Here is a 12,039-nt window from a genome sequence, read left to right as displayed (position 1 = left end):
TCTGCAAATGGACGGCAGCGACGGGACCTCAGGAAGAAATAATCCCGATGGGCGAAGAGTTGGGAGAGCTCAGAAAAGCAGCTCCTGGCAAGGGGTCTGGCAGCAATCTATTCTCCATTATCCGCCAACGGACATCCCCGCCCCTCGTCTGTTACTCCGATTCTAGCCAAAACAACGCAGACTTTCCTTCTGTGCCTTATTTTGGGGCGTGTGCGCGTGTGTTTTAGATCCCCAGCTGCAGTGGAGGACGGCAAAGCCGCGGTTGTCGGCCACCTGCGTCGATCCAGGGGACAAAAAAAACAACCCAGGGGGTGGGAGAGAGGAAGGGTCCGATTGCCAGGAGGGCTATCTCCACACGCTTCCTCCCCGGCTGCTGCTGCTGCTGCTTCGGGAGTGGGAGGCCGAGGAGCTGGAAAGCTTCTTCCCCGTCTTCCCAGGAGCATGGGACTTCTCGCGGCCGGGCCCCGAGCTCCCCGCCCGCCGGCTGGGGGGACCCTGAGAAGGAGACAAGGACAGATCCTAAAGCATTCCCCGGAGGTGGGGATTTCTGTCTCTCTCTGCCTTGCTTTTGGGGGGGGAGTGGTTAGGGCCCTCGCCCGCCTTTCGAAGCCTGCCCCTGTTGCAGAGATGCAGGCAGTCCTCGGCTTTACGGCGGTTTGTTCAGTGACCATTGCCACGGCCCTGGAAAAAAAGCGACTTGGGGTTGTTTGCCAAGCTTTACGGCCGTCGCGGCGTCCCCGTGGTCCACACGATCAGAATGCAAAAGCTTGGAAACTGGCATGTATTTAGGACGGTTGAAAGATGCCGGGAGGGAGGGGGGAGCATGCGGTCCCTTTTTGCGACCTTCTGAGTAGCAGATTCAACAGGGAAGCCGTGTCTGCTTAACAACCGCGTGACTAACCGAATAACTGCCCCGATTCGCTTAACCACTGGGGCCGGGAAGGCCGGAAAAAGGGGGCAACATTCACCTAACCCACGACTCGCTCAGCAACAGAGCTTTTGGGGGGCTCCGCGGCGGTCGTAAGCCGAGGACCGCCTGTAACCCTCTCGCCGTTTGCGCCTACCTCTTTCCTCATCGATTCGGACAATTTAGGATCGAGGTTCCGGCGGGCTGGCAGATTCCCGTCGCCTTTGTTTTCTGGACTGCATGCCAAATCCCAAAATACAAGAGGAGGAGCCATTAGAGCAAAACCCAGCCCGCCCACCCCCCCGCATGACCCCCCCGCGAGCTCTCTGCCCCGAGGCAGGAGGGGACCACCCCGAGCAGAGAAGCGCCCCCTTCCACCTTACCCGTTTTGCCCTATCCTGTGCAAGTATTTATACAGCTCTTCCGCTGAGGGCACGGCCCTCCCCTTGGCCTGGTACTGCTTCAGAAGGAGGGAGACGGCTGCCACGTGTTTGGGAGACAGGATCCCTTCCTCGTGGGCTGGGGGGGAAAGGAGAGAGGAGAGGAGAGGAGAGGAGAGGAGAGGAGAGGAGAGGAGAGGAGAGGAGAGGAGAGGAGAGGAGAGGAGAAATAAGAAGGAAGGGAGGACAGGAGAGGAAGAAGAGGAGAGGAGAGGAGAGGAGAGGAGAGGAGAGGAGGGAGAGGAGAGGAGAGGGAGAGGAGAGGAGAGGAGAGGAGAAATAAGAAGGAAGGGAGGACAGGAGAGGAAGAAGAGGAGAGGAGAGGAGAGGAGAGGAGAGGAGAGGAGAGATGAAATAAGAAGGGAGGGAGGAGAGGAGAGGAAGAAGAGGAGAGGGAAGAAAAGGAGGAGGAGAAGGAGGAGGAGAAGGAGAAGGAGGAAGAGGAGAAGGAAGAGGAGGAGGAGAAGGAGAAGAAGAAGAAGAGAAAAGGAGGGGAAGGAAAAGGAGAAGAAGAAGGAGGAGAAGAAGGAAGAAGAGGAGGAGGAGGAGAAGAAGGAAGAGGAGGAGGAGGAGGAGAAGGAGGAGAAGGAGGAAGAGGAGGAGGAGAAGGAGAAGAAGGAAAAGGAGGAGAAGGAGGAGGAGGAGGAGGAGGAGGAGGAGGAGGAGGAGGAGGAGAAGGAGAAGAAGAAGAAGAAGAAGGAAAAGGAGGGGAAGGAAAAGGAGAAGAAGAAGGAGGAGAAGGAGGAAGAGGAGGAGAAGGAGGAGAAGGAGGAAGAGGAGGAGGAGAAGGAGAAGAAGGAAAAGGAGGAGAAGGAGGAGGAGGAGAAGGAGAAGAAGAAGGAGAAGGAGGAGGAGAAGGAGAAGGAGGAGGAGGAGAAGAGGAGGAGAAGGAGAAGAAGGAGGAGAAGGAGAAGAAGAAGGAGGAGGAGAAGGAGGAGGAGGAGGAGAAGGCATGAAGATGGAGGAAGAGAAGGACGAGGAAAGGAGGGAGGGAATGGGAGAGAAGGAGAAGGGAGAAGAGGAGAAAGAAGAGGAGCAGAAAGAAGAAGGAGATGAAGGAGAGGGAGAAAGAGGAGGAGGAGAAGTAAAAGACAGGAAAAAAATCAGTCTGGGGCTCCGAGATTGGCCAACTGGACCCACCTCGGAGGCCCCGCCAGGAATGAGCACGCACCAACGTTCTGCTTGGAGGGACTCACTGGCTCCAGGCTTAAGCAGACGGGTCCAGATTTGGGCAGAACGACTTTGGTTTTGTGGACGGCGGCATTGCTGGGGGGCTGGATGCGAATCGTGCTGACAGAGGCCTGCGTCGGATCCCAGAGGGCCGTGGACCGTTCGTGGTAAGACTGCGAGTTGCCTGGGAAAAGTCCGGAGACGTTCAGGTGGGAAGAAGCAGAGAGGCCTAGATGCCATCAAGAGTTTAGTACATCAACTAAGACGGGAGTACCCGACGTGGCAACTTTGAAGATTTAACGGAGTTCAAACTCCCAGAATTCCCACAGCCAGCAAAGATTGATCAGAAACCAGCCTGGACGGGAGGAGGAGAAAAAATATCATTTTGCTTGAATGGGTAACTTTCTTAGTAGATGGCGGGAATGCAGATCGACATAATATAACTTGACTTCAGCCAAGTTGGGGGGGAAAAAAAATAATCACCCACCACAAGCTAATCGATAAACGAGTTAAAGGTGAGCGAGATGGCGCGGCAGCGCAAAGGGAAACGGCGCTGCTGGCTGGGGAATTCTGGGAGTTGAAGTCCGCTGGTCTTAAAGCAACCCGAGGTCGAAGAGCCCTGGGCTAGAAGACAAGGGAAGGGCAGCTGTCCTGGGAAAGGGGAGGAGGGAGGCTGGGTCACGGGGCTCACCGGGCTGGCTCCGATTCGTGGCACGGGGTGGGCTGTCCGTGGCAGACGTCTCCTGATGCGGGGGGCTTCCTTCAAAGTACGGGTGGCCCAGAAGCTGGTGGGGAGTGGAGAAGAGTTAAGGAGGGAGGCCTCAGCTCCCCACAACCCAACCCACTCCAGGTCAACCATCAGAACCGGAAAAAAAAAGCCAACGTGGTTAAATAAGCATTTAGGAGAGAGAGAAGTTGAGTTCTGAGGGAGGGAAGGTAGCCATTTTAGCTTGGAAAAACTTGCTTTAGAAGGAAGTTGGGTGCCTTTCAAGCCGCCATCTTGTAATTCCTTGTATTATCAATCTTGGCAGCTTTTCAGACATGCGGGCTTCAACTCTCAGAATTCCTCTCAGAAAGCGCTGCCGGCTGGGGAATTCTGGGAGCTCAAGTCCACACGTCTTCAAATGGTACGCCGGATGATGAATTCTGGGAGTTGGGAGTCCACGTATTTTACGAGGTATTCTGGGGAGTTGTAGTCCACAGAGCTTACGAGGCATTCTGGGAGTTGTAGTCCACACATTTTGCAAGGCATTCTGGGAGTTGTAGTCCACTGATCTTACAAAGGTATTCCGGGAGTTGCAGTCCACGTGTTTTACAAGGCATTCTGGGAGTTGTAGTCCACAGATCTTACAAGGTATTCTGGGAGTTGAAATTGACACATAGCAGGGGGTCTTCAAACTTGGCCCTTTGATGACTTGCGGACTTCAACTCCCAGAATTCCTCAGCCAGGCACGCCTGGCTGAGGAATTCTGGGAGTTGAAGTCCGCAAGCCATCAAAGGGTCATAGTTCCCTCAGGCTGGCTGAGGCATTCTGGGAGTTGAAGTCCACAAGTCATCAAAGGGCCGAGTTTGAAGACCCCTGTCTAAGTTGAGAAACACTGCTCTAGATGGAACACTGCTACACTTCCAACCAGCTGGTCTTACACACACACACACACACACACACACACACACACACACCTTTTCCTGCAGGCAAAAATAAGGCTCTTTACCAGACGCATGTAGTAGTTCAGGTCCGGCTGTGGGCCCTGCGCCCCGCTCTCCCCGGTGCTGGGCTGAGTGACCTCGCTTTCGTTCCCTGCCAGCTCAGGGCTGGAGACGTCCCTCTCGTCGGCAAAGGGGTGCTCGGCCAGGTTTTCCGGGTGGAAATTCAAACCTGGAAACGGAGAAGGGAAAGAAGGAAGAAAAAAAGGAAGGAAGGGAAGACTCAGATCTTGGTTCAGCCACACAATCAGGCTACCTAATCTATTTATCTACCCATCCATCCTGTCTGTCTATCTATCTTCTATCTATCCATCGCATATCTATCTATACCTACCTATATCTATCTATCTATCCATCCTATCTTCTATCATCTATCTATATCTATCTATCCATCCTATCTTCTATCTTATCATCTATCTATCCATCTCATATCTATCTATATCTATCTATATCTATCTATCTATCCATCCTATCTTCTATCTTCTATCTATATCTATCTATCCATCCTATCTTCTATCTTATCATCTATCTATCCATCTCATATCTATCTATATCTATCTTTCCATCCATTCATCCATCCTATCTATCTTCTATCATCTATCTATATCTATCTATCCATCCTATCTTCGATCTTCTATCTATCTATCTATCTATCTATCTATCTATCTATCTATCTATCTATCTATCTATCTATCTATCTATCTTTCCATCCATCCATCCATCCCATATCTATCTATATCCATCCTCTCCTCCCCTCCATCCATCCATCTGTATCTTGTCATTATTATTTTTACAAATAACGAAAAGCAGCCACAGCGCCTCATATCCCTTTCTCCTTTTCCTATTTTTCTCCCACGACAACACCCCTGCGAGGTAGGTTGGGCAAAAAGAGAGAAAGAGAGAGAGCGGGGGTGGGTGGGGGGGAAGGGATTGGCCCAAAGCCACCCATTCCGGGCGGGAGCGGAACTCAGAACCTCCTTGCGGCGCCTCTGCAAGGACGGCCTCCAGGGCGCCACCCACCTGTTCCGGCCAGAGTGGTGTCCACCTGAGGGTCCAGCTGCTGGAAGCCCTGTTGGCTGAGGAGGCTGGAGTTGAGGATGTGGCTGAACTCGGAGGAGAGGCGTCCCAGGTCCGGCATCAGGGGCAGAAACGGCCGAGAAGGCTCCCGTGGGCGTTTCTCGGCCCCTTCCGAGCCCCCCTGCAACCTGGCCTGCAGCTGGAGGACGGGCGGCGGGGGCACCGCCTTGGCCCACCCCAGCTCCTTGCAGTCACCCTGGGCCGGCTTGCTGCAGGGGGTCTCCCCCTGCGAGGTCCTCTTCACCGGCTCGGAGGGGGGCAGAAATTCCGAGGCGGAGGTGGGCTCTGCTTCGGCCTCCTACGAGATCAAGGAAAAGGGATGGGGGGGAGGAAATTGCATTTAAGGCAGAGGTGTACAAGCTTGGCCACTTTAAGAGCTGTGGACTGCAGCTCCCAGAATTCCCCAGCCAGCGTACAAGGTTTAAGGTGTGTAGACGTCAACTCCCAGAATTCCCCAGCCAGGTTACAATTTTAAGATGTGTAGACTTCAACTCCCAGAATTCCCCAGCCAGGATACAATTTTAGGATGTGTAGACTTCAACTCCCAGAATTCCCCAGCCAGGATACAATTTTAAGATGTGTACACTTCAACTCCCAGAATTCCCCAGCCAGCATACAAGGTTTAAGGTGTGTAGACTTCAACTCTCAGAATCCCCCCGCCAGGATACAATTTTAAGATGTGTAGACTTCAACTCCCAGAATTCCCCCGCCAGGTTACAATTTTAAGATGTGTAGACTTCAACTCCCAGAATCCCCCAGCCAGGATACAGTTTTCAGATGTATAGACTTCAACTCCCAGAATCCCCCAGCCAGGATAGTTTTCAGATGTATAGACTTCAACTCCCAGAATCCCCTAGCCAGCATACAAGGTTGAAGATGTGTAGACTTCAACTCCCAGAATCCCCCAGCCAGGATACAGTTTTCAGATGTGTAGACTTCAACTCCCAGAATCCCCCAGCCAGCATACAAGGTTGAAGATGTATAGACTTCAACTCCCAGAATCCCCCAGCCAGGATACAATTTTAAGATGTGTAGACTTCAACTCCAAGAATCCCCCAGCCAGCATATAAGGTTGAAGATGTATAGACTTCAACTCCCAGAATCCCCCAGGTGAATGTTGATCACATGACCACGGGAATGCTGCAACGGTTGTGTGAAATATGATCATAAGTCCCTTTTTTCCAGGGCCTTTCTAAGTTCGAACAGGCAATAAAAAAGCTCTTCTAAATCAAGGGTTTAACTGTATTCCACAGGCGGATCCAGCAGCCCCTGGATGCAACGGTCGTTAACTGTGAAAGAAACCAGCCATAAGCCACAGTTTCTTTCAGTACCTCCAGAAGCGGTGAATGCTGCAACACTGGAAGTTTTTTAAGAAGAGACTGGACGGCCCTTTGTCTGAAATGGTAGAGGGTTTCCTGCCTGAGCAGGGGGTTGGACTAGATGACCTCCAAGGTCCCTTCCAACTTTATTACTTAAGTTCAAATGCTCACTGAACGAACTCTTCTTCCTTGTATTCCCGAGGCAGATCCAGCAGCCCCTGAATCCAATGACTGTTAAGTGTGGAAAAACAGCCATCAGCCACATTTTTTCAGTGTTGTTGTAAATTCAAACGGTCACTAAACAAACGGTTGTAAGCCTAGGATTAGATTGGACTAGACTAGACTAGACTAGGCTAGACTTTAGAATAGAATAGAATAGAATAGAATAGAATAGAATAGAATAGAATAGAATAGAATAGAATAGAATAGAATAGAATAGAATAGAATAGAAATATTAATAGAATAGAATATAGAATAGAATAGAATAATAGAATAGAATATAGAATGGAATAGCATAGAATAGAATTTAGAATAGAATAGAATAGAAATAGTAATAGTAATAGAATATAGAATAGAATAGAATAGAATAGAATAGAATAGAATAGAATAGAATAGAATAGAATAGAATAGAATAGAATAGAATAGAATAGAAGAATAGAATGCAGAATAAAATACAGAATAGAATAGAACAGAAATATTAATAGAATAGAATATAGAATGGAATAGCATAGAATAGAATTTAGAATAGAATTTAGAATAGAATAGAATAGAATAGAAAAGAATAGAAAATAGAATAGAATAGAATAGAATAGAATAGAAAATAGAATAGAATAGAATAGAATAGAATAGAATAGAATAGAATAGAATAGAATAGAATAGAATAGAATAGAAGAATAGAATGCAGAATAAAATACAGAATAGAATAGAACAGAAATATTAATAGAATAGAATATAGAATGGAATAGCATAGAATAGAATTTAGAATAGAATTTAGAATAGAATAGAATAGAATAGAAAAGAATAGAAAATAGAATAGAATAGAATAGAATAGAATAGAATAGAATAGAATAGAATAGAATAGAATAGAATAGAATAGAATAGAATAGAATAGAAAACAGAACAGAACAGAAGCTGGAAGGGACCTTGGAGGTCTTCTAATCCAGCCCCCTGCGCAAGCAGGAGAAATCATACCATCTCAGACAAGTGACTGTCTACACCAGGGGTAGGCAACCTTGGCTCTTTTGTGACTCGTGGACTTCAACTCCCAGAATTCCTGAGCCAGCATGGCTCAGCTTGGAAACCTCTCCCTTTCCCCTCAGCATGGCTGGCTCAGGAATTCTGGGAGTTGAAGTCCACGAGTCACAAAAGAGCCAAGGTTGCCTACCCTTGGTCTAGACTCTTCTTTAAAACCTCCAGTGTTGGAGCACTCACCGCTTCTGGAGGCAGGTGGTTCCACTGGTTAATTGTTCTAACTGTCAGGAAGTTTCTCCTCAATTCCAGGTTGCTTCTCTCCTCGATCAGCTTCCATCCGTTGCGTCTTCTCCTGCCTTTGGGCGCTTTGGAGAATGTGACACACACCCCTCCTCTTCTTTGTGGCAGCCCCCCCAAATACCAGAACGCTGCTATCGTGTCTCCCCTATTTCTTCTTTTCTCTAGACTAGCCCAACCCAGGTCCCGCAGCCGTTCTTCCTATGTTTTGGCCTCCAGGCCTTGGATCCTCTGAGTTGCTCTTCTCTGAACTTTTCCCAAACTCTCAACATCTTTTTTGTGATATGGTGACCAAAACTGGCTGCGGGATCCCAGGTGTGGCCTTACTAGGGCTTTACAAAGCGGCACTAATACTTCACGTGATCTGCATTCTACGCCTCTGCTTACGCAACCCAGGATCGTGTTGGCTTTTTTGGCTGCTGCCGCACACGGCTGGCTCAGGGTCAAGCCCATCGTCCACTAGGACTCCGAACGTCCCTCTCACCGTCGCCGTTTTTGAGCCGGGTCTTGCCCAACCTGTACTCGTAGTTTTGATTTTTCCTGCCTAAATGTAAGACTTTGCTTTTCTCCACCTTGAAACTCGTTTTGTGGGACAGGGCCCGTGGTTCAACTGCCTCCAAACCTTTTTTCCAGGGGCGATGCGGGGGGGTTGGTGGTGTCTCACCTGGCGTGGGGCTTTGGGCGAGGGCTGCAGGGAGGCGCGGCTGGTGCCGAAGAGCCGCAAGGCCTCGTTCCAGTGAGCCTGCATCATGGCCTGGAACTGGCTCACCATCTCGGCCCGTTGAGCCTCCAGGTGCCGGTACCTGCTCTTCAGCTCCCGCAGGTCTTCCTGCTGCTTGGAGATCCTGGCGGGCGAGAAAGGGTGAAAAAAAAAATTAAAAAACCCAATTTAATAATAAATAAATAACAACAAATAAAGTTGGAAGGGACCTTGGAGGTCATCTAGTCCAACCTCCAGCTCAGGCAGGAAACCCTAGACCAGGGGTAGGCAAGCTTGGCTCTTTTAAGACTCGTGGACTTCAACTCCCAGAATTCCTGAGCCAGCATGAGGGAAACTTTGGCTCCTTCGTGACTCGTGGACTTCAACTCCCAGAATTCCTGAGCCAGCATGAGGGAAACTTTGGCCCCTTGGTGACTCATGGACTTCAACTCCCAGAATTCCTGCGCCAGCATGGGGGAACTATGGCTCCCTTGATGACTTGTGGACTTCAACTCCCAGAATTCCTGAGCCAGCATGGGGGAACTATGGCTCCCTTGGTGACTGCTGGACTTCAACTCCCAGAATTCCTCAGCCAACATGGGGGAACTATGGCTCCCTTCATGACTTCTGAACTTCAACTCCCAGAATTCCTGAGCCAGCATGGGGGAACTATGGCTCCCTTGATGACTTGTGGACTTCAACTCCCAGAATTCCTCAGCCAACATGGCTCAGCTTGGAAACCTCTCCCTTTCCCCTCAGCATAGCTGATTCAGGAATTCTGGGAGTTGAAGTCCATGAGTCATAAAAGAGCCGAGGTTGCCTACCCCTGCCCTATACCATATATTTGGAAGTATAAATACTAAAAGTTAAATTTGAATCTTGATTTGTTTATAAAGGTTGAAAGTAAAGCGATTTAAGATACATATAAGCTAAGATTACATTGATAAATGTAATAAACGTGTTCTTACGTAGCTGATATAATAAAAACTGCACTTGCTTAAATATGTGATAATAGACATTAAGAAAAAAAGAGAGGAAGTGTGATGTTGAAACGAGAGAAAAGTTTGGTTAAGACGTTTTGGAAATTAATAGGAAATAAGAACGTTATACTGTATTATCAATTAGTTGATGTAAGATGGTGAGAAATAGAAGATATCTAAATAGGTAAGATGTGTATTCTGAATATTAGACTACGTGATGGATCGCGAAAATGGGAACTTCGGTTATTCAAAGCTTGGAAATTATAAATATTAAATGTTAAAGTTAAATGTCAACGGGAAATTAAAAATTGGGGAAAACTAATTAGGACATCGATTGTCTATAAAGACTGAATGTTAAAATAACAATGCTACGTATAAGCCAAAAATTATTGATAAATGTAAGAATGTCATTTTAATGTAATTGATTTAATGAGAATTGTATTAGTTTAAACAGGAGACAGTAAATGCTAAGGGGAAAAGAGAGGAAAAATTTAATGTAGTAGCTTGAAACTGGCAGCAACGATAGTTGTATGTGATGTTATTGTACTATCGATTAACTCCGCCGCCACGTTGCTTTTTAAATACTGAAATGTAAAACTAGAAAATCAATAAAACTTTTTTTTTTAAAAAAAAATCAACTGGTGGGAAAGGGGAAGACGGCTGCTTTCAAACACAGGCAGTCCTCGACTTACGACCATTCGCTTAGTGACTGTTCAAAGTCACGATGGCACTGGGGGTTGGGGGAATCCCTTTTGCAGCCTTCCCAGCCAGCTTCCGACACCGGATTCACTTCGTGACTGTCCCGATTCGCTTAACGACGGTGGCGGTTCCCTCAGCAACTACAGCCCGACGGCTGTATAAAAGCACGGCCACCACCGGGCCCGTTTCTGTCGCTCAGCGAGACGGCAGCTAAGTGAGTTTTGCCCCGCTTTACGACCTCCCTCGCCACCGTGCTTCAGCGGATCACTTAAGGCTGCTGAGTTAAGCCCCATACGGTCATTAAGTGAAACGCGGCTTCCCCCGTCGGCTTTGCCGGGCAGGTCGCGAAAGGGGATCAATGTGACCCGGGGGGGGGGGGAAACACGCCGCGGCCGTCATAAATACGGGTCGGTTTGCCAAGCCTCTGGAATTTTGATCACATGACCGCGGGGATGACGTGACGGCCGTCCGCGTGAAAAACGGTTGTGGGAAGAATCCAGAGAAAGAAATATTTTGGGGAATATTAAAAAGGCAGAATGTTATATTTCCCCAGAGGATTTTAAAGGCAGAAACCAACTACCTCTTCTGGAGGTTTTTAAGAAGAGACCGGACAGCCATTTGCCTGAAATGGTATAAGGTTTCCTGCCTGAGCAGGGGGTTGGACTAGATGACCTCCAAGGTCCCTTCCAACTTTTATTATTATTATTATTATTATTATTATTATTATTATTATTATTATTATTAATTTATTATTCCCCACCCCACCCGCCCGCCCCTGACTCTCTCTGCCCCAAACAGAAACCGGGTCTGCAGAAATGCAGGTGTGATCATCTTGTCAGAAAGATTGGAGCCAGGAAGCTGGTGGGATTAGAAAGACAAAGATCCCTCGAATCCACAATCCCTCACACCAAAAAAATCCAACACAGGACAGAGTCATCAGCCACAGCCCCAGGGAAGCAGGATACGACCTTTGGGACACAATAGGATTAACCCACCGCCATCAGAATGCCAGAAAGTCACACTCAAGACTCAGGTCAAAAGTCCATACCACAGGTACAACTCCAAAGAAAAGCCCAAGGAGGTATAAAAACCCACCACTCCCTGCTACATGTGGTCACTTTTTTTCCCCAGAGCCACCTTGCTTGAGCAGGGGGCTGGACTAGAAGACCTCCCAGGTCCCTTCCAGCTCTATTCTGAATTCTGTCTGGCTCTCCTCTTCAATAAACTGCCACTTTCTTTCTAAAGCAGCCTCCATTTTGTTTATTCCCGGCTTGGACTGGACCCTGATGAAGATTTTTCTGTCGACACGGTCGTAAGTCCCTTTTTTTCAATGCCCTTGTAACTTAAAGCGGTCCCTAAAGGAACGGTCGCAAGTTGAGATTTTTTTGGGGAGGGGGAAGGGGGGCACCGCGAACTTTGGGAAGGCTACCTATGTTCATAGTCCTCAGTGAGGTGCTTCTGCTGAGCCTCCTTCTCGGCCAGATCCGCCTTGAACTGAGCCAGCTGTTTGGCCAACTCTCTCTCGTGGTGGCTGCCGAGCTCCAGCAACTGCTTC

At 48.5% G+C, this 12,039-nt stretch overlaps 1 protein-coding gene across 3 annotated transcripts in view; it reads right to left on the bottom strand.

The window, feature by feature from the left end:
• Nucleotides 1–257: 257 nt before the first annotated feature.
• CNTROB (centrobin, centriole duplication and spindle assembly protein) overlaps nt 258–12,039 on the bottom strand; it is a 26,776-nt gene continuing 14,994 nt past the window's right edge. For 2 of the 3 annotated variants that reach the window (XM_083378107.1, XM_083378108.1), the window contains 9 exons: nt 11,914–12,039; nt 8,770–8,950; nt 5,242–5,596; nt 4,230–4,393; nt 3,209–3,302; nt 2,519–2,701; nt 1,291–1,426; nt 1,065–1,143; nt 258–495 (listed from right to left, as the gene is read on the bottom strand). In XM_083378107.1, the coding sequence (XP_083234233.1) occupies nt 346–495; nt 1,065–1,143; nt 1,291–1,426; nt 2,519–2,701; nt 3,209–3,302; nt 4,230–4,393; nt 5,242–5,596; nt 8,770–8,950; nt 11,914–12,039 (1,468 nt within the window). In that variant the 3' untranslated portion in view covers nt 258–345. The remainder of the gene's footprint in view (nt 496–1,064; nt 1,144–1,290; nt 1,427–2,518; nt 2,702–3,208; nt 3,303–4,229; nt 4,394–5,241; nt 5,597–8,769; nt 8,951–11,913) is intronic. The other variant, XR_014494261.1, reaches the window with a different exon arrangement.

The sequence above is a fragment of the Vipera ursinii genome (assembly GCF_947247035.1).
Source record: "Vipera ursinii genome assembly, chromosome: Z".
Lineage (NCBI taxonomy): Eukaryota > Metazoa > Chordata > Lepidosauria > Squamata > Viperidae > Vipera > Vipera ursinii.
Note: the sequence above shows the minus strand (reverse complement) of the source record. Positions and strands in the feature narration are given on the sequence as shown.